This window comes from Aegilops tauschii, chromosome 4, assembly GCF_002575655.3.
Source record: "Aegilops tauschii subsp. strangulata cultivar AL8/78 chromosome 4, Aet v6.0, whole genome shotgun sequence".
NCBI lineage: Eukaryota > Viridiplantae > Streptophyta > Magnoliopsida > Poales > Poaceae > Aegilops > Aegilops tauschii.
The window spans coordinates 122,127,828-122,150,581 of record NC_053038.3 but is presented as its reverse complement, the minus strand read 5'-3'; the positions used below and the strand labels follow the sequence as shown (position 1 = coordinate 122,150,581).

Sequence of the window (22,754 nt, the reverse complement as noted above, 5' to 3'; positions counted from 1 at the left end):
CCTACAACTTTGTTTATGATAAATTCAAATTCAAACTTTCGTCTTACAAGACGAACAGACTCTCCCAGGCTGCAAGACTCACTCTTATTAAATTTGTTTTTTCCTCCATACATGTGTATTATATGTCTAATATTCTTTTTTCTAAGAAGTTCCTGGGAAAGCTCACCGCGATTATAAGAAACTTTTGATGGACGGGTGTAAGAGATGAACCTACTACAAAAAGCTTGTGCCTAAGGGCATGGGCAGACATTTGCGTTGAGAAGAAAATTGGCGACTTAGGCATCAGGAACTTGCAGGCAATCAACCAAGGACTTATTCTTTTGACGGCATGGAGGTTGACAAAAGAACCACATAGCCAGATGGCTTTGATCCTCAAGGCTAAGTATCACCATGAAACGTCCATTTGGAGAGCCAAAGCAAACAAGCCAAAATCAACTTTTTGTGCTGCAATACTAAAGGTGAAGCCTCTCTTAATTTCTGCGTCTACCTATCAGATTGTAGATGGTAATAGTTCTGTGTGGAGTTCTCCTTGGTTTTCGAGATGGGGAGGATTTTACGATCATCTAATTATACAAGAGCAATCTTTTGTCTATCCTGCTACTGTTAGAGATCTTTGGTTGCCAAATCAAAAAGCTTGGAATGCGGATCTAATTAATTCTCTATTCTCTCCTGAGATAGCTAATGATATTCTTCATACTCCTATAGTTGTTGCTGCTTGACAAGATGCTTTGATTTGGAAACTAACACGTGCAGGAAATTTCTCCTCCAAGAGTGCATATAAGTATTGCTTCAACAACCTTGACCTACCAGCTAGACAGCGACCGAAAGAGGTTCATCCTCAAATCATTGCTCTTCTCAATCAAGTTTGGCAGGACAAACTCATGGCGCCACGGATACAGACATTTGCTTGGAGACTGCTTAGGAGAGCGCTTCCTAGAGGTAAGAGAGCAAGTAAATTCTCTAAACACATAAATGAAAACTGCTCCAGGTGTGGCAATACAGAGGATGAAATGCACATGCTTTTTCTTTGCCCTTTCTCTAAGGCATCCTGATTTTGCTCACCATGGTTTATTAAAACGGAAATCCGTGTTGCCGTTAACCATTCTATTCCTAACATGATCCAACTTTGCTTAACTCTAGCCATCCATAAATTAATCCTTCTAACTTGTATACTTTTCTATGGTGCCTGTGAAAATCTCGAAATGATGCTCTCTTTGCTAGGAAATTTTGTAGGCCCTCTCAGGTGTATGCAGCGGCAAATGCAATCATACAGGGAACCAAATTAGGAGAAATCCCTGCTGAAGCTCACGTTGTGCATTGCTTACAGGACCAACTGGTGCAACCGACAATACAAAACCCAGACTCTTTTTCAGGCAACACAATCTTTTGTGATGTCGCGTGGGAAATACATCCAGCTCACACTCCTAAACAGGCAGGAATTGGAGTCGTCATCCAGGTTCAGAATAATGATCGAATCCATCAACTTCACATTGCAGCTATGTCTCCTATGGCTTCTCCTCTTCTAGCTGAAACTTTTAGTCTCATGCTTGCAACCAGGCTGGCCGAAATACTCAATATTCAGAATCCACATTTCTTTACGGATTGTTCAGTGCTAGTTTCGGCAGCAAAAGCGACAGACATTCTCTCTGCTCCAGGTCCATGGGACAACAGGCCACTGTTTGCACAGATACAAAACAGTTCTTCTTTTCAGCATGGCAAAGTTGCTCACATTAGCAGGGGAAACAATGTCAAGGTGCATCATCTTGCACGTCGAGCTTTGAAAGTTCAAAACAGCCATTTGTTGCTTATGTCTTGATGGAGGACTTTGTTCAACGAGGGATTCCCTCTCTGTATCGAGCGTGCTTTCTTTCACGCTTGTCTTTGTAAAATGCTCCTAAGTTATAAAATCTTTATATTAAAAAAAACGGTGGAGTAGCAGTCGGAGCCGGGAAACGAAGCAGGCTGCGCACGTGCGTACAGACGAGCTGTGGAGATCTTGGTCGAGGCAGTGACGTCTCTCCTATCTGCAATTGTTGTAGTCAACTAAAGAGAGCGGGTTATTTTTAACATGGGGCGTCTTACAAGCGACATATCAAAGATGGGTATACAATCAATTGCAATATAAGATGGGTCATTTTGACCGAGGCAGAGCAAAGGCGGCAAATGACCAATTGGCCCAACAAATTTGCCCTCGTCTATGGCGATATAAACTGGATGGCGTTTCTTTCATGCTGCCGTCTAAGGATACAGAACTTGGCAGCACAGAATACCTTTTGATACCATGTTTCTTTTCGTTGCTTCTACGATGATCTGAAGTTAATTAACAATGGTTACCTTATAGCAAGATCTGATGTCAAAAACAAGTGCTTGTACTGAGGCTTTAGTGAACGGAGTCTAGCTTAATTAGTTCTACCCAACTCAGCAAGTATTATACAGTTAACCATTGGCGTTTTATATTATTGTTCTGCTTGAACAGCTGGTTTGTATCACCACTGATTTTTGGCTTGGAATTCATGGTTAACGTTTGTCAACTTGTCCCTCTTCTTCAGGTTCTCAAAAAAAAGAAATAACTAATCCTCGTATAATTTTTCTACAGAGCTGCCACATCTTCCTTGCACTGGGCACAAAGGCGCTGGCAAACCATGCAAGTGTCAGAGGTACGGAAAGCAACAGGATACACGAACGTTAAGCCGATGGTCATTCCTAGATAAACAGAGCCATATATATAGCAAAAATGGCTCGACCCCAGGGATATGCTGATAAAGATGGACGAAAAAAGGCAAGGGTATATGTTTATCCTTGATTGAAGGAAGCTCAATAGTCAGAATCCGGGTCGCCATCTTGTATTTCTGGCATCGAGTCTCCTGACTCTGTATCAGACAAGTCTGCCTTGATGGGCTGAATGAAGCGGGTCGAAGAGACATCTTTATAGCTGCTCAGAGCAGCAACACCTGGGTCAGATGGTTTTTCACCTGAGGTTGCCAGATTGCGGAATGGTAGGTTGACCGCAGCTGAGCTTTTATTCTGAAGAAGAGAATCAACATGATCAGCACGCTTTTCCTCTCGAAAGGGGGTAGCTGCGGCTTTCTGTGTTTCAGGTGGCCTTGAGTAGATTGGATTTGAAACAGCATTGGAGCTAGAAGGATTATCCACTGTCACTGGCTCGGAGGTTTTTTCTGTGGTCGCAACCACCATAATGGCATCACTCCTGTTGCATGCAGGAACATCTTCTACTGCCTCAGCAATTGTATGTGAACCAATTTGCGGAACTTCTTTTACAAGAGTGGACTTTTCTGTCGGTTCATTATCCTTGATGGATGGCAACCAATCATCATAAGTATCTTCATCCGCAATAACCTGGCGCTGCCCTTCGGATGGTGAAAAGTTAAATGTGCCAGTACCAAAAATTGCCTTTTCTGGTTCACTGCGGTTGAGTCCAGGAACTAAAGGACCTGCCTTTTCTAGAGAAAGGGCTCGAGGGTGTGTAAGAACATCCAAAGCCAGCAAAGCATGCGAACAAAACTCTGCAAGCGTAGTGCCTATCTCTAGCTTCCCTGTAATAAACAAGAGATGATAGTTGTTACTTTAAAGGATATCTGAACCCCCCCCTAGCCAACACTATTACTTTCATGAAAATATGGAGACACCCTAGCCAACTGCTAACTCCTTCCATATACCAAATCGACAGGCCAAAAGGCAAATCAAGCTCATGCGCTCACGTGGACAGGCATGAATCATGTGTATGAATGTACCAAGTATATTTTATCTTTTGTTCTAGCTGCAGATTGCACCATGTCATAGAGCTAGTAGTACAAGGCCTGCTTTTGTTGTATATATCCAGAGATAGTTCAAGCAAAACTCTCCCTTTTTCCTTTCAATTAACCATCTATTAATTACGAGACACAAAATTAATTATTCCATCTGCAGAAAAGTACTCCCTCTGTCCCATAATATAGGATGTTTTTGCAAGCTATATTAGCTTGCAAAAACGTCCTATATTATGGGACAGAGGGAGTAAATGATAGACATGAGATTTTACCTTTTCTGAAGAGTTCAGTTCCTTGGGCTAAATAAAGTGGCCGGGCATGAGGAGATGAAAGAAAAGATGCCAGCAATGCCTTATATGAAGCAAGTCGAAAGTGTGATATGCTTGTCTCCCCGACTTTGGTTGTTGATGGCTCATACCCTGCTCCTGAGTCGCAAGCACTTGTAGCTATGTTAATTAGGAGCAAGTCCACTTTTGCCCTCCAGTGATCTGTCCTCAATGAACCCCCCTGAGAAAGGCAATAAAATGTACATTACATCTGATTGTTGCAATTATACATCAGACAATGTAACCACAGACAATTGAGACCCAAGCACCATTGTGACAATTAGATAACATTGCAAATGACTAAATGATATTGTAGTGCATAGTGTCATTATTTCATGATAAAAGCTATCCCCATTCCAAAGGGACTCTACATCTTCAGCATGGCAATCAAGAAAATTACCTCTAAACCCTCTATTTTATTGTCATATGAATCAAATTATATAAATTTCAAGTTATTACCCAACTCTATATATATGATTAAAAAAAAGGAATTGCTTCAGCAACCACTCTGCGTGACAACGATGAGCGGGTGGGAGCAATCAAGAAAATTACTTCTAAACCCTATATTTTATTGATATATGAATAAAACTATATAAATTTCAATTTATTCCCCAACTCTATATATATGATGAAAAAAAGGAATTGCTTTAGCAACCACACTCTGCGTGACAATGATAAGTGGGTCAAAGGATGGTATCTCGATACCGGTGCCACCAATCATATGACAGGCCACGGCAATGCCTTCGCCGAGCTCGACCACACGATCATCGGTACCGTCCTTTAGTGATGGCTCCATCGTCAAAATCTGCGGCATGGGCACAATCATATTCATTGGCAAGAACAGCGAACACAAGGCCCTCAGCGGTGTCCACTACATCCCACGGCTTAAGAACTCGATCATCAGCATTTGTCAGCTAGATGAGAGTGCATGTGGGCTGATCACAAGACGTGTGCTTCGAATCTGGGATCAGCAAGGTTGACTCCTTATTCGGGTTAGACGTGGCCGGAATCGCCTTTACCTCCTACATCTTCAGGTGATCCGGCCAATATGTCTCTCTGCCCGCCACGACGACATGGCTTGCGGTGGCATGAGGTATGGGCATCTCAATTTCGACGCATTGGAGGGCTGCCATGGCCGGGTCACATGGAGCAGCTCTGCGACACGTATCATCACCAAGCATCGTCACGTGGCACAATTCATCGGCAAGCAAGGTACCGCGCGCAGCAGCTACTTGAGCTCGTTCAGGGCAACCTCTGTGGTCCTGTTTCACCGGCGACACCTGGAGGACAGCGCTACTTCTTGCTGCTTGTGGTCGACGCCACTCGCTACATGTGGGTGATGCTCCTGGCTGGCAAGAGCAGCACACCTGATGTCATCAAAAGAATTCAGGCAGCAGCAGAAGTTCAATGCGGACGCAAACTGGGCGTGTTCCACACGGACAACGGCGGCGAGTTTATCTCGACCAGGTTCGCCGCTTAATGCTGATGAAGGCATCGAGCACCACTTCTCTGCAGCTTACGCCCCGCAGCAAAATGGCATCGTCAAGCGGCGAAACTAAACGGTGGTGGCAATGGTGCATGCTCTGCTGAAACAGAGGAGCACGCCAACTGAATTTTCGGGGGAGGCTGTGAGCACTGCTGTCTTCCTGCTCAACCGTGCTCCCACTAAATCCCTTGCTGGAAAGACACCTTGCGAGGCGTGGCAAGACCAAAAGCCGGCTGTCTACAACCTTCGCACCTTTGGGTGCTTGGCGTATGTTAACAAGGTAACCTGAGTAAGCTCAACGACCGCAGCTCTCCTGCTGTGTTCATCGGCTATGAGGAAAGTGTGAGGCGTACTGGCTGCTGGACCCTGTGACAAGACGCATCCGCATTGCCCACTATGTCATCTTCGATGAAGAACGTGGCTGGTATTGGGGAGCGGACGACAGCGCACGCTCAGGCAGCAACTTCGATATCCAGTACATCTACCTTCACGCAGCGAAGGCGCCCAGCTATGCGTCCAGCTCAGGGCGAGCTGAGCCTGTGTCAACAGGACATGTGACTCGGGGTACTTCACCTGCCACACCACCATCACCTGTATCAGCTCCAGCAACTCCAGAATTTATCACAACAACAGCACATGATGATGATCGACTCGATGCTGCTCACCGCGACACACCAGTTCGCTATCGCATGGTCTAGAATCTGATTAGAGAACCACTGCCTGGACTTGCGCCACGCAACCTCGATGCCAAGCTGCACTCATCGAGCACGGGGGAGCCGTGCTAATTTGCAGAAGTTGAGAGAGACAAGGCATGACAAGCAGCCATGCGCAAGGAAATGGATGCAGTGGAGCAGAACAGGACACGGGAGCTCGTCAATCTACCACATGGGCATCGACCAGTAGGCCTCAAATGGGTCTACAAATTGAAGAAAAATGTAACTGGTAAGGTGATCAAGCACAAAGCACAGCTGGTCGCACGCGGCTTCGTGCAGCAAGCCGGCATTGACTTTGATGAAGTCTTTGAGCCTGTGGCTCACATGGAATCCATCCGTCTGCTGCTTGCTTTGGCTGCCCAGGAGGGGTGACCCATCCACCACATGGACGTAAAATCAGCCTTCCATAATGGAGAACTGAAGGTCTATGTGAAGCAGCCGCTCAGTTCATCATCACCGGAGAAGAAGGAAAAGTCATGCTGCTGCGCAAGGCCCTCTATGGCCTTAGGCAGGCGCCACGAGCATGGAACGCGAAGCTTTACTGCACGCTCAAGGAAATTGGCTTCAAAAATAGTGGGCGCAAGCACGCGATCCACCGGAGCGTCACCGGTGATGAAATCGTGCTCATTGGAGTCTATGTGGATGATTTGATCATTGTTGAAGTGTATATGTGGATTGCCTAGCCCTTTCCATCAGTTCGAACTTTTGGTTGCGTTGGCTAGTGCATGAAGCTTAACATGGTATCAGAGTCTAAGGTCTTGAGTTCAAGTCCTAGCTTTGACAATTTATTCAAAAATTACTGCTGCCCCCTTTTGTCCACGTATAGGCCTCTTGAGCCATACCTCTGAGTTTGTTCACGTGTTGACTTTCCGCGTCACACGTGAGAGGGGGTGTTGAAGTGTATATGTGGATTGCCTAGCCCTTTCCATCAGTTCAAACTTTTGGTTGCGTTGGCTAGTGCATGAAGCTTAACAATCATCACTGGTTCATCTAAGGGAGCAGTGGAGAGCTTCAAGGACGAGCTGGAAGCAAAATTCCAGATGAGTGACCTTGGACTGCTGTCATTCTATCTCAGAATCAAAGTCCAGCAAGATGGCTATGGCATCAGACTATGTTAGGCACACTATGCCTCGCGCATTCAGCTTGGAGGAATGGAAGGCTGCAACCCAGCTCATACTCCGATGGAGGGGCAACTCAAACTGAGCCGTGAGAGCACAGCGAAAAAGGTGGATGCCACAGAGTATCAAAGGATCGTTGGCAGCCCACAAGAGCACAAGGCCGATCTGCCATTCGCCATCGACTTTGTGAGTCGCTTCATGGAGCAACCTACAAGAGCACATGATGGCAGTGAAGCGCATCCTTCACTATATCGCTGGCACCAGCTACTACGGCCTACGCTACAGGTGGAAGACTGGAAAGACACGGCTGATTGGCTATATTGACAGTGACCTTGCCGGCGACATCGACACCAGGAAGAGCACGAGTGGCATGATGTTCTTCCTCAGTAACAGCTTGGTGAGCTGGCAGTCTCTCAAGCAGCGAGTGGTGGCTCTGTCCTGCCTGAGGCAGAGTATGTGGCTGCCACATCTGCTGCAACACAAGGACTTTGGCTGGCTCGGCTGCTTGATGAACTCCATGGGAGAGAAGCTGAGGCAGTCGAGCTAATGGTGGACAGCAAGTCTGCCTTAGCGCTGGCCAAACCCGGACCTCCACAAACGCCGCAAACATATCGATCTACAGTACCATTTCATCAGGGACTGCTTGGAGGATGGGAGTGTCAGAGCCAACTACATCAACACCACAGACCAACTCACTGACATTCTAACGTAAGGACTAGGGTGGGTGAAATTCCATGAACTGCGTGCTACGCGTTTGGGATGGTGCTGCAGTCAGTCCATGAGTCAAGTATTTTCCTTAGGTAGTAAGCTAGTGAGTCAAGTCTGTGTCTTAGGCTAAAAGTCAGTGTGTCAAGTCAAGAAGTCTTAGGCTGTAAGAAAGCCAATGAGGTGGTTCTGTAGTAGTTCCTTTCAGCTATAAACAAGGGGTAAAGCCTAGCCAGCTACATTCATAACAGACCAGAAATTGAGTCCCAAATCAGAGTTACCTATGCTCTTTCTACTAACAAGTATAACAAGGGAAGTAATAAGAAAAAATCCAAATAATAGGCATGTGAGAAAAGGAAGATAAATTTTAGGCATACCACATTCAGAAGAATTTCCAAGGTTTCTAGTGCAGCTATTTTAACACAGAGTGGTGTGAACATTCTAACATCTCCTGGAGTTTCTGGGGTCATTCCCTTCGATGAAGTTGGCATGGAAGAGGTTTTCATTTTCTTTGGGCTGATTGCTGCTTTCTCCAAACCCGAGGCATGTGAATTTTGTATTTGTGGTTCTTGCTTCCTCTTCTTGGAGTAACTTTTTGACAAAGATTCACTAGTCCCTTTTGATGGATTTGTGCTGAATAGAGTCATTTCTTTTACACAATTATCATCCAGATCACCAACTGCATTGCTGACTATTACCTCTAACAAATGGAGAGACATTCCTGGTAACAAAAGACATCATTTATTCAGCCATGGGTGTGACTCGCAATCGACTAAAAGACGAACAAGGCTATGTACCAAACATTTGTATGGACGCAACTCAAAGTATGACAGTCAATCAACAGAGAAAAACACCAGACAGACCAGTGCAGGGAATGTGAATGTTAAGTTAAGGATTCCATGTTTGAAGACATGGAGGAATATGTTTAGACCATACGCCCCTGGATGCAGCATGGTCATACCTCAAAGATCTAGCCTGTTGTTAAATTTGAGTTCTGAGAGAGCATCATTGATAAAAGTTTGTCTGAACAGAAAAACTATATCCCCCAAACCAATGATAGTTTTCCCGCATGTGCAAACAGAACATGCCACAGATAAAGTATTTGAAGGATGATGCATTTCAAACTTAATACTCCGCAGTGGCAACAGGAAAAAAAAGGCAAAAATTAGTGTTCTATCTCCACTCTAAAATAAGCGGAATCATTGTTAAATTGTTACCGACTCTGTAAACAGGCAGTCCCCATATTCATTTCAAGCCTGAGGTATGATTGAACATAATTATGACAAAACAACTCGCTGTAAAAACTTATCTTAAAATATAAAATCATGCAACTGTGAGCATACAAACAAACAAACAAAAGGAATCACCTACCAACACCCATGGAGGTCAGCAACAGCTGAACAATGCTGTAAACTTTTGTCCTCGTAGTAGGTAACTTCGCGATTTTGAAGTAATCAGTTACCAGCCGTACAATATTAGCAGCATGCGGTAAAAGTTGGCTGCAATATGACAAGTAGATAATTTAGATATTTCTTTTCCAGTACAGATTCAGATCCAGAATAATATTAGAAAAACTTCTATAATAAATCCAGTTTCCGAAGCTACTTCAAATTCAAGTATTATTATCAAACACTTGTGTCTATGTTGCTGTATTTGATGCAAGCTTAAAACTTGTGGAAAATATACATTGAGATGTGTTTTAGATAATAGTGATAAGAGGCAATACACATGGTACCTTCGCATTCCTTTAATAGTTGCATGGAGCAAATCCAAGAAAGATGAATGCAATGATGGAAGCTCAAAACAAATAAGCTCTTGGTGCAAGGAAGTAGTTGAAGGAAACAACTTGTTGCGCAATGATCCATCAACTAAGAGCACTCTCCGTGACAGAGCTATCAAAGCACGGCCAGGAACGGTGACCTTTTTTGACAATGACAGGTAAAACAATATGGTTTAGAGCAATGTAATGTTTAATGGTAGCTTATCAGCGCCATTAGGTAATAAGTAATGATAATGTACCAAGAGATGAGGCTTTGGACAAACCTGAACCGGGTAATAACTAGTCAGCATCATGCAGCAGCAATGGGCAAGGGCTGAAATGGTAGGAACAGTGAAGACACCAAATTTCTTTGTCACATGCAGATTGCCTCCCAACTTTACTTGATCTCCCAACACTGGTGGAGGATCATTACCAGGTGGAACTAGAAGCATCATAATCTCACGCCCTTTCTTTTCTGCAAAGATAAGTTGTTCAAAGCCAATCTAAAATGGTACAACCGAAAATAAAAATAGCTCATGACAAACATTACCTTCTTCCAGCCCAACAAAAGCATCGTTCAGAAGATTGTTTATACCAATCAGTACTTTCTGAATCATCAATGACCAAGTGCCCTCAGATACTCGGACAGAAGGTAGCATTGCTAAGACTCTCGCGAATTTCTGAAGGATTGGAAGATGCAAAAAAACAGAGGTTGGTCAACACAATGAGACATTTCATGGCAATGAGCGACAGAAGAAAGAACATCAAAATGGAGAATAAAACACACAAATGTTACTTTTCACAGCATCCCGAAAAGATTAATTCGAAGATAAGGCATGAAGCATACAGTGCTCACCTTTGATAATTTTACATTGACTTCTGTACTCATAATCTTTGCTGCAATGGTGGATTCAACCTGAATTGTGTAAATTAAGCACAATATGACATAATATAACAGCCAGTAAAATAGTAGGGAGTTGTACATTTGCTGTAGTTTCAGAGCTATGTACTACTCCCTCCGTTCCTAAATATAAGTCTTTTTAGAGATTTCAGTATGAACTACATACGGATGTATATAGACGTATTTTAGAGTGTAGATTTACTCATTTTGCTCCGTATGTAATCCATATTGAAATCTCTAAAAAGACTTATATTTAGGAACGGAGGGAGTAGAAACTAATTTTAAAAAATGATAAATAAGTGACACATGACAAATAAATCTAAAAGGAACATGTTACATAAAGAACTCTTGAGTCCCACGCACCTACATTTAAATCACAATTAGACATATTGATAGTAGCTCATGTAGATCATCAATAAAGATGTTCCGATTCAGTAACAAAAAATAGATATTCCAAACTTTCAACTCTATGATCCTACATCACCCAGAAACCAACTTTTACAAAATTTTATTTATTAAAACACCTAACCAAACCTTTTCCTTCGAAGCTATTCTCAAGGATTAACTTATCTCCCTTTTAGACTCAGAAAACTACTCCCCCTCCAGTTCACAATAAGCTTTTCGATATGGATATGGACATGGTCTCCAAAACATAGCTTTGACCACTAATTTCTATTAAAATCTTTCCCTAATAATAAAGCGGCTATCGCTTCTGCCCGCCCGCTCACCGTCGCGGCCTTTTTGCAAAAACGTCCCTGTGGTTCTGCTTATTCAACCCACAGTCCCTTTTTAAGTGCTGAACAGAGAAAACGTTTCGTTTTTGCAGAAAACCCCATGTAGTTCTGAGTAATCAACCCGCAGTCATAAAAACGCACAAGCGAGCAGATTTGCGGAAAAAAAAACACGATCACGGGCTCTCCATGATGCGCACAGGTACGGCACCGCCGCCGCCGCCACGCGCGCCGGCCTCTCCGGCCATCCGCCACCGTCACGCTCAGCCGGCCGTCCTCTCCGTCCAATCACCGCCCTGTTCTCCATCCCTTCCCCATCCGTCCCCAATCAGCCTCCTCGATCTCCAACCTCCTGCAGTCGTCCTTCTCTGATTTGGATCAAAGTGGAGCCATCGATGGAGGCAGGGTAGCAGCAGATGTGGAGCCATCGGACGAGGAGGATCAGCTCGGGAAACATGAGGGAAGGGGTGGATCTGGCGGAAGCGCGGGAGCAGCAGATGGAGCCATCTCATCGACCCGTTTGGCGACCGGCCGGCTAGCCAATTCCCTTCGCTCCCATCACTTCCTCTAGCTCCGGCCGTCACCCGTCAGCCCGCACGATGATGGATGTCTTCGCCGTCGCACATGAGGATGTTCTTGGACATTCTGTGTTGCTACTGTTTGTAGGTTGCGGGAGCTTTTAGGAGTCAGATTAGCTTCCACATCTGTAGTTAGGGCTGACGAGTTTCATCACTCTTTTGGTTGTTAGATGATTCATGTTCAGAGGTTTAGAAGTGACACATTTATAAAACATAGGTTTGCTTCGCTGATTGGTACCCAAGACAAGCTAGAGAAAACCAGGGGGTCTTTTTTAATTTGCTTGCGTTGCTTTTACTCTATGATATGATGATTTCGCTTTGTTCACTGGGTTTAGGAGGGTTATTTCTTTCGAAAGGAACACAAAGGTTTATTTTTTACATTTATTACTTGATGCTTATTGATGCTGAAACTGCAACTGCAAGGCACTGTCTGCTGCCTGCGTTTTAGATCGATGCCCCTTTAATTTTTGGCTTGTGCTACTGATTAAATTCTGAGCCACTTAAATTAGGGGATGCGATTGCCGTTGCTGTTGCCGTTGTTGAATACAATTACAGTATTCGACCGGGTTAATTTTTATGTGTCACAGGCTGCAAAGAATCTTGTAGCTGCGTCGGTGGCGGCGCCTTCAGTTCCTGCTTTCAGGGCCCCTGCTGCAACTGGAGCAGGTATCTTATATGACTGCTATGATTCTCTGTCCACCACACACATGAACTGTGGCCGAGGTAGTAAGTTTCTGCTTGGTCCTTAATCAATGCAGGTGGTGTGCTTAGAAATCTACATCAGAGGTACTGGTCAGGCTTTGTTGGCGGGTGTGCACTTTGGCGCCGCTTCTTCATTCTAGGGAGATTCATAGGAGTAATCCAGAAGGAGTTATGCACAACTTCATCAAATGGCTACAGCAAGGTAGCCGCCTTTTCTTTCTGTCACGTTTACTAGCTAGGAGTAGGTTGAGGTTTTACCCACTGATGGTTTCTATTCTCTGTGCAGGAATTTCAAGTGCACCAAGGGAGGAAGGGCCTGCTCTTGGTACACAAGACAAGCTAGAGAACAAACAAAGGCTCAACTGATGCTTTCCTAAAGAGAGCTTCCGTCAACTGAACTTGATATGGTAGAGCTATCTTGCAGTTAGTTTTTAATTTGGGCTGATATAGAAGAGATAACGTTTCTAATTTGCCCCTGTGCTCTATAGATGTTAATGCTGGAAGCTATTGCTTGATGTTTCCTTTGGCCTATCACGTAGTACCTGCTGCAAATATCCTGCTACTATTGTTGAAGTTCATGTTATCCAGTAAACTGGTTGTATGTATTATCAGTTTCTCGCTATTGCTCGATACCTTTGGCCTATCACATGAGTACCTGCTGCAAATATCCTGCTACTATTGTTGAAGTTCATGTTACCCAGTAAACTGGTTGTATGTATTATCAGTTTCTCATTGCCTGACTGATGACCTAAGGGTTTAAAGTTTAGCAGAAATATTCCCAGTTGACCAGATTCGGAATGGCGTGGCGCCGGTGCAGTGGTGCCGGGATGAAGGTGCAGTCGTTGCAGTCCCGTGCAGCGCTGGCTCATGCAAATGCCCTATCCGCGGCATAGGCAATGTTCTTTGTGATTTGGGGTATCTATTTTCCTTTAAAAAAAATGTCTGATGTATGTCATTGACTGGGCTAGATGTAGTTAGAATCTCTCAGCTGCTATAGAGAAGAGAAGGCCGAGATTTGGGAAAGCAGCATGAACTGACTGGAGAAGCCGAGTTGGATGAGCAAGGTGTGCTCCACTGGTCAATCCTTCGTCTCTACCCAGAGGTCATGTGTGTGACCCTATGGAGGATTTTCCAGAGACCAATAAGCATCTTAATGTCATATCCTTGAAAATTTAAACGATGCCTTTTCTGATAGTATGTAAAGGAATGCATAGATACTTGTCATCACAAGAAAAAGGAACTCATAGATATTTTACTTGATTTTCTAAATTCATGTTGGCCTTAACTATCAAACATGTTCTCCACCATTGCCATGGGATGAGAACCACGCTTACACAAGGAAGGCTATTGTGTTGTATTGTCAAGCCTGTTTACACACTTATAATTTTGCTTGAGTGAACCTGTAAGGTTGTACCTTCTGCAAAGTGCTAGGCTGCTAGCACCTACATGTTATCCAAAATTTTCTTCTAAATGTCATGAGGCATGAGCCATGATTTTTCTCAAGAATAACCCACGGTATATATAAGGCATGCATGCAATTTTAATAATACTCTCTTTTTGGCTCTTATTTATCTGTTGGCCCAGAGCATCGTATAATATAGAAGAGTCATTCAAACTTAGCTCTTTGAATATCGGACAAAAGATCGGTTGCCTGATTTATTTATAAGAAGATTCTTCTATGTCTTTAGTTACATGATTTTAATTTGTTCGTCTTCTTTGAACATCTGACTATGATATTTCCTTACGTTCATCTGTGACATCATTTACTCCTCACACAAACATTTGAAGCCTAATGAGTTACTTTTGAAAAATGCTCCATCTCTGGTGTCTATGCTTACACAGTTATATGCTTCTGTGGTCTGGTTGTTCCTAATTGCTCTTGGACATTAGTTGTGTGATCAGGATTTAGTAGAATGCCCTACTGGCTACCAGAGTCTTGGTTGAGAACAGAACTAGATATTCATGAACTGATGAACATAATGCTTATGTCGAAATTAATCACTTCCATGAAATAGCTAAGAACATAGTTGTATATCATGCGGCTCGACGGAACAGTCATATATTATCATAAGAGAATGGAGTTTATGTCTAGCCTACGACTGCTGCTGCTGTGTGGGCACGTTTGAGCAGCTCTGTTTATGTAAGTAAATATGCAGCACATGCTGGATGACAAACGGGATGGTGAGTACTCAACTGTGTATTGTTTTAAATTTTAAATTTTGCCCTTTCTGAATGTGCACCACGATATTAATATCCACTTTTATAGAAGATGTAATTTTTTGGGGGATTTTATTTTTAACTATGCTATCTATTATTCTGGTCACATCATTTAAGTACCAGAAATTTGCTGCAGTTGGAGGGTTGTTTGCCGCACCTACAGATTTGACGAGCTGTCTCCATTCGAGATGCTTTTGGATATCGAAAACTTCACCATTTTCCTCGAATACATGTATAGAATATCAAGTATATCCCTACTTCCAGTATGCAAAAACGTCTGGCCTGGAGGCAATTGAATACATGTATAGAGTCTTGCATATATGCGGATGATGGAAATTTAAGCCCTTATTTGATTCGGATGGTGTCACATTTGTTGCCTAACCAGCATCTCTTCATCAATGATTTTACTCAATGTTGGCTATGGGAAGACGATATCTAGCCAGCTTTTCCTGGAATTTGGTGACGGCAACCATGACCGTGACGAGGCCAGTAATTTTCACCTAGATCCGTTTTAGTCTCTGAAACAGATGTTTTGGGAACGATGTCATATTGCTTTGCAGATTTGATGATCGATTGCATACACCTGGACAATTTGTAGTTATTTACTATTCCGATTTGAAGCTATTGTGGTATTATTTGGTTCATGCACAGGTCTTAAGGTTTAACTCAAACTCGTATTATATATACTGGAGTTAGCGCCTAAAAAATTCCATGTATCTCCATTTGTTTTTGAAAGCCTGGGAATTTAGTGTTCAAGGTAAATGGAAGCAAACAATTTTACATGTGCATGCCACTTTTTTCAAATATAACTATTGCTGAACGGCTGAACCGTCGAAACTTTTCACTTATATTCAGAAGTTAATGCAAACACACTTCAGGTGCCAAGTAAACTGACTTGGTTTCAGTCGTGTAACTCGGGCGAGGAGGTAGGATAGAGATGGATCAGCGAGAAGATGGACTGTGGACAAGAAAAAGAAAGGGGTGAAGTGTGTTATTTTTCCAAGACATGGTAAGTGAGTGTTTTGTGCTTTTTCAATCAGCACTAAAAATTTTAATCATTCTCATGTAAATTCGAATGACAAAGTCTGATTTTTTTCTTAGGTCTTAATTTCTTCTTTCTAATGCATGCGGATTAATGTACATAAAAGTGAATACTATGTCTTATTCTTTTATTTAGATTAATTGTAATGTGCCTTCCACTTACACAACTACTACTGACACCTGGAGTCCATGAGCCCATATTGCGTTGTGCATGGCTAAAACTTTGCAATATATCCTTGTGGTTTCAGTATTGAGTTCAGATGTTGTTCAATAATGCTAACCTAATATCGAGAGGCGAAAAGTTGAAGTGATTTCTTTTTATTATTTTATGTGAAAGAAAAATGAATTGATTCTTGGGGAGCATAATATGCTGCCTATCCGTTTCGAGCAGAATCAGGTACACTAAATTTGGTCACAGTGCTAAATAAACTCCAAAAATCCATCACCTTATTTATTTGAGAAGTAATAATTAATATGCCCTCACCAGGATTATGGAATAGATTAGTGATATTTTTACATGAAAAGTCAGGAAGGCACATTGTTTCCCTCAACAGATGCATATGCTCGTAAAATGACTTTGTTAAATTTTTAGGGAAAAACTTCCGATTTAATCATTTTCAATCATGGCAGTATAACGAACACTAGAAATAATAAAACTGAGCCGACCAACCCTCGGCCACACCCGCATGTGGTTGGCCGCAGAATTTGATTCCACAATCGAGCAGACTAGGGACGGAGTAGGGGCGTGTGATTTAACTTTTTCCTCCCGTTGCAACGCACGGGCATGTTTGCTAGTATATTTCTAAATCCCAGTAAAATTTAGATGTTATAGAAGTACTTCTCGAGACAAAGGTACACGTAGAAATATTTCAGGTAGCTAACATAAATATTTTAAAGAGATATAAGAGTCAAAGTTTTATAAGTTTTGGCTAGACGCGTAACCAAAACGTCAAGTTTTCTGTAAACTGGAGGAAGAATATATGTATTCACGATAAGAAATGAATTACAACATAAATGTAAACATACTTTATTGTAGTGTCGATTTACAGATGAGGGATACAATTTAATAACTGTCCTTAGCAAATCAATCGCTTCATCCTGCAAATATAGACAGAAGTAGATTAAATATTTACTCTTGCATGCTTGGAATAAAACAGAGTAAGCCTGTGGATGAAAACAACATACTGCCACTGGACCATTTTCATTTAAAAGCAGCAGCAATGGTTCAACAACTCTTCCAGCAAAGGATGATGCCTCTTTCTTTAAGTTCAAAAATTTCGCCAATCTAATCAGAGAACAAATTATGTTGCTTTCAACTGAACAAAACAGAGTAGCACACAAAAGAAAGGGCAATGGATATGGACATATTGTCGAGCTTTAGTTTCAAATAATCACATTCACAATACTACAAAGTACCTACAATCCAACTATGTGCTTGACAGCTTGAGCAAGTAAAAGGACATAGCTTTCATGACATACCTCGCAAATAGATCAGACATGGAAGTACAAGAGACCACAGTAACAAGTTGCAAGCTAGACGGTCCTTGCTAGGAGGAAAAAAAAGATATATCAGATAAATAATAATGTATGAGAATGTTTCATTAAGAGAGAACTTGAAAGATAATTTTCTCTGGGGATGTGAAGACTATGGATTATATGAACTCCTGGGGAGCATTATTTAAGATCTTCGATAAAAACTTCCACTAGGGTGGTTTTTTTTTAGATGTGGTTTGTTGAAATAGGCCATGCTCAATCTCAATCACTCAAACTTGCTAGTGTATAAAACCACGCCAATGAGCTCAGTGAAGCCATAAAGATAACTAGTACTACTACACACCTATCAAAAGTACTACACTGGTGTCAAAAACGCTCTTATACTATGGGACGGAGGGGGTGAAATATACAGAATAGGTCAAATAATGAGAACAAATGCAATCTGCAAGTTCAATTTGTGATATAATTTTCCAATAAAGGTTCATATTTACATCAAATGGATGGCGTTACATAATATAATTTCCGGTTGATTGGTTGCGGTGGTAGCTTAGCATGCATCAGATATATAATAAATTTAGAGAAAAGTGATATAGTGAACAAATGCAGTTTTATAATAGACTGGACACCTACAATTTAAATATAAAGAAAATGGTGACTGGCATTTCATTCTTCGGTTTAGATGTGACCTCAAAACAATCACAATATAACCAGAAATAAAGAAAAATAGCAATATCCACAAAGAAAGTTATGAACAACCACAAACACAGGCAGCCAGAAGGTGTCAAGCCAAACAGACTTAAGTTAACCCAAGGGACACTAAATTTACACGGATATCGCTCCCACAGAGATCAGTGCCAAGGACAGACTTCTTCATCTGCTTTCTCCTAGGTGTAGAAAATCTCAACATCACATTTAATTTCATAGAAGTTGTCTTATCAATGAAGCAGGTCAATCAACTAGTATGACGTCAAATGTAATTCCAGCAAAGGTTGATCACATCTGGAATATCTAAATATTTCATTTCATGGAAGTTGTCTTATCCATGAAGGAGGTCAATCAAATAGTATGACGTCAAGTGTAATTCCAGCAAAGGTTGATCACATCTGAAATATCTACATTTCATGGAAGTTGTCTTATCCATGAAGGAGGTCAATCAAATAGTATGACATCAAGTGTAATTCCAGCAAAGGTTGATCACATCTGGAATATCTCTATACGTCCAGATATCACTACCTTCCTGTCTATAATCTGCTTGGAATTTAATTAGCTCAACAAATTCAAACAAACTTAAACACATTTTTTATGAAGTTAATAATGGGATTCTCAAGACATTAGAACAGTGATGAAACATGGGGTCGGGGCCAGGGGGTGGGGGCACACAATTGCTCGGAACAAAAACAAAACGAGAACATAAAATTCCACGTAAAACTGAGGCAAACAATGTGCAATACCTGCAAGTTCCTCAGAATCTTCTCAAACCAATCAGAGTATGATTCAGCAAAGCGCTCACTGCTGCACTCTTGGAAAGTCACGCCAAGAAAACAAGTTCCCAACCAACAACTATATGGCTAAAGATTTATAAACAGAGGACGCCAATATTAGTAAAGCATGTCTGATACATTTTCTTTTACATCAAAGATTTAACAACTGTTAAAGCTATCAGAAAAACAGTTGCAGATGTTTAGATTTTATTGTTAGAATATGTTGTATATTGTTCGAGCATGAAAGTTTCTGCAGAACAGAACAACAAAAATATAACACTTATACCAGAATAAAATTATCTCACCAGATGGCATAATTCATACTAGATAAATAACTTTAAAAGAGAGTAATGACAAGTAGCACTGAGGAAACATAACAGAACTAAGTTTCAGTGATGTATAGCAACAACTAGCTCAAATCCGCACACCTTGTCACATTGGGTTAGTAGGAGTATATACAAGTGCAACACAAGTCCAGCATTATGATAGAGAGATTTTTTTACAGTAGCAAATTAGCCTAAATCAGCAAAGTACGGTGCCGGCGGGGGGGGGGGGGGGGGGGGGGGCATAAGGCAACATACTGAGTCGCTCTCCACGAGCTCGCCGACGCGCTCGAGCCAGGCGTCGACCGTGGCGCGCCACGCCTCGGCGAGCTTTTGGTCCGACGGGTCCTGGAGGACCTCGTTGAGGAGGCCGTGCGTGCGCACCGCCTCGAGGATGGAGGCAAGCTCCTCCGGAGGGACGGTGCTCCCCGGCTGCGGCATCCGCTCGCCAACCACCACTCGGAGCAGACGTGGCTTAAGCCAGTGGTCGTTCACGTCCGCGAGGAAGCCGACGGCGCCGGCCATCGCTGATTAGTGAGGGGTCTGTGACTGGAGGCGGGCTGAAAGACGGCTCGACCGGACTTGGGGTGGACGATAATAGGGACGGAGTGCAGGCGGAGCGCGCGGTTGGAAGGAGAGACCGAAGAAGGCGGCGGCTCCGGGACGGAGGGATGGGACGCCGTAAAACCCTAGCGGCCCCGAGCAGCAGAGTTTGGGTAGTTCAAAAAGAAAACTAATTTTGGTCTAAAAATAAAAAGAAAACTAACTAACTTTCTCAGAATTCATTTAAAAAATCAAAATGTGACGCATACAAGTTTTGTAGATATTGTTATTTTTTCTTTTTTTTGAACACAATATTGTTATTTTTTCTGAAAAATATATTCTTAGGCTTGATCAAGTTTTCATAAAAAAATCAATGTCTATAATATTGTACGCGATAAACAAACTAGAAAAGGTATTGGGTTGGCTTCCGAATCGCTTTCCTCCTACGCGAGCAGCCAGAAACCCTAGCCGCCGCCAAGGAGCCGATCCTTCCGGCGGCTTCCCTTCGTTGGCGACCTCTTGGTCGTCAGTGGTGAGGGGGATCGCCGAATCCCGCGCGTGCGGTCGTTTTAACTTTAGGTTAGGGCCCTAGTAGCTTAGGATTGTGGGTCATTCGACGTCTTGCCTTTGGCGGCGGTGACGGTGATGCTGAATAAAGGAAGTTTTAAATTCTTCCGCGACGGGGCAATCGTCTTTATGGTCCGTGATGGATTTGGGAATTAGTCTGTTCAAGTGGGTATGTTTTTTTTTGACTGAAAACTGTAGGGGAAACCCCCACGGCATATCAAAACTTTATTGAAAAAAAAGAGCAAGTACAAGTACTATGGGGGATTACAAGAGGTAATCAAACTAAACTAAGGGAAGAAGGAGAAGAAACAAGTTAAAATTACAAAATATTGGCCTCAAGGTGGCAGAAATGAGATCCATCTAAGGTGATCATCCTTGTAGGCAGCTTTCACTCTATATTGCATTAAGCTAATAGCATGGATGAATGCACTTCTCCATTTATTAAAACCAGCTCTCTCATGCCTGAAGACCTCAGCATTCCTGATAATCCAGATATTCCAGCAAGCAATAAACACCACTTCAGTGAAGAAGGGCTTCCCAAAGCTCCTGCTAGCATTAATAACCAAATCAGCCATGGAGTCACCAGATGACCAATCAATTTGCAGGTAGTTCCAAACTCTGACACTAAAATTGCAATTAAAGAACAGATGATCTTTTGTTTCCCTAGTCTGCAAAGGACAAAGAAGACAATTTACTCCATCCTCCAAATGCCAATGCCTCCTTTCCACCATGTCCTTAGTGTTCAACCTGTCCATAATAAGCATCCAAGCGAATACTTTGATTTTCATTGTACAGGAGGACTTCCAGATCCAAGTTGTCAAAGGGGTTGAAGGACTCTGATGCAAAAGTATGTGAGTAAAACAACTTTGGTGTGTATCCCTTGGCAGTGCCATTCCAAAACCAGATATCCTTGGACCCAGGTGCTCTATTGTGGCCGTCCAACAAAGACTGGAGAGTGGTCAGGTCATCAAAAGCCTGGCTGGACAAAGGGAGGTGGAAGTGCTGGAACATGTCCTGAGAGTCCAAGAACTCTTTAACAGTGATCCAGGGGTCCTTGACATAGGAAAAGAGCCTAGGAAATCTGAATTGAAGGCTAGACATCTGATCATCAAGCTGCCAGTTGTCTGACCACATGAGGGCAGTGTCCCCTTCATTAATCTGAACCCAAGCACACTCCCGAAAGTTTTGCATGACCTTGCATATATCCTTCCACCAGAAAGAGCCATAATCAGAAGTTCCTTGTGGTACTCTGCCATGATAGTAGGAATCCCAAATTAAGGACACCCATGGGAGATCCTTTTTATTAAGAAAGCTATTTGCATGTTTGAGCAGAAGTGCAACATTCTGAACACCAAGGTTAAGAATACCAAGGCCTCCCTTGTTTTTTGGCCTGCTAATAAGGTCCCAAGCAGCAAGTGAAGGGGCTGGCTCTCCCCTATTCTTCCTCCAGAGGCATTGCCTCTGAATTCTCTCCAATTGCTTCAGAATTCCAGCAGGAACAGCCAAACTGCAAAGGAAAAAATGGGCATAGAAGACAAGGCAGAGTTCAGAAATTGCAGTCTTTCCCCCTGATTTAAAAAAGATGAGCTAGTTGTCATTCTCCTCTCCATGCAGTCCACCAATGGCATAAAATCCACCATTTTAGGCCTAGTAGTTCCCACTGGTAACCCAATGTAGTAAGATCTGCCTTTGATGGGCAACTCCAAAAGACCTAAGTGCCCAATAATCTCATCAAAGATGAACATGTCATTCAAATCACCACCAGGTAGGTTTATGTTATCCAAAGATCGCAAGAAATTAAAATCCCCCAGCAGCAGCCAATTTTCATCCACAAGAATATTCAGGTGATACAGCCAGGTTACAAAATTATCCCTAGCTCCCCCCTGACAAGGACCATAAACAACCACAAGTGTCCACCTCTCATTGTTTTGCCTGGAAACAAACTCAATCACCACTGCAAATTGTTGGACTTCCAATAAAGTCCCATAAAAAATAGATGAGTTCCAAACAACCAGAATTCCACCAGAGGCCCCCAAAGAAGGAGAGAAAGCAAAGCTGTCAAATCTCTTAGGGCAAAAGCTTTTAATTGTTCTGGAATCGAATGAAGCACATTTAGTTTCTTGTAGACAACCAATAACACAGTGACTTTCATCAATCTTTTGTCTAACAGCTCTTTGCCTAGTCTCGGAATTTAAACCCCTGACATTCCAGCACAGGACATTCCAGCTTCTACATTGAGTATTCATAAATAAAGAGCATAAACAAGTCCCCAAACCACATGACACACAATGTCATATGCCCA

At 42.6% G+C, this 22,754-nt stretch overlaps 1 protein-coding gene across 1 annotated transcript; it reads right to left on the bottom strand.

Annotated features, from left to right (window-relative positions):
* Window positions 1-2,550: 2,550 nt before the first annotated feature.
* LOC109753514 (uncharacterized) lies at window positions 2,551-20,065 on the bottom strand. Its single transcript, XM_045227490.2, has 13 exons — window positions 19,601-20,065; window positions 18,990-19,106; window positions 17,524-17,591; window positions 17,230-17,329; window positions 17,071-17,142; window positions 10,731-10,790; window positions 10,425-10,554; window positions 10,159-10,349; window positions 9,851-10,035; window positions 9,487-9,614; window positions 8,493-8,836; window positions 4,040-4,274; window positions 2,551-3,554 (listed from the first exon to the last, which is right to left on the bottom strand). The coding sequence occupies exons 1-13, from the start codon at window positions 19,865-19,867 to the stop codon at window positions 2,815-2,817; spliced, it is 2,637 nt and encodes an 878-aa protein (XP_045083425.1). The 5' UTR covers window positions 19,868-20,065; the 3' UTR covers window positions 2,551-2,814.
* Window positions 20,066-22,754: the final 2,689 nt, after the last annotated feature.

Excerpts from the sequence above, each read along its gene's own strand:
- LOC109753514 (XM_045227490.2), bottom strand. The coding sequence starts at position 19,867 with ATGGCCGGCGCCGTCGGCTTCCTCGCGGACGTGAACGACCACTGGCTT. Across the intron at positions 17,330-17,523 it reads ATGTCTGATCTATTTGCGAG|ATTGGCGAAATTTTTGAACT; the intron begins GTATGTCATGAA and ends TTCTCTGATTAG. Across the intron at positions 10,791-17,070 it reads TAAATCGACACTACAATAAA|GTTGAATCCACCATTGCAGC; the intron begins GTATGTTTACAT and ends TACACAATTCAG.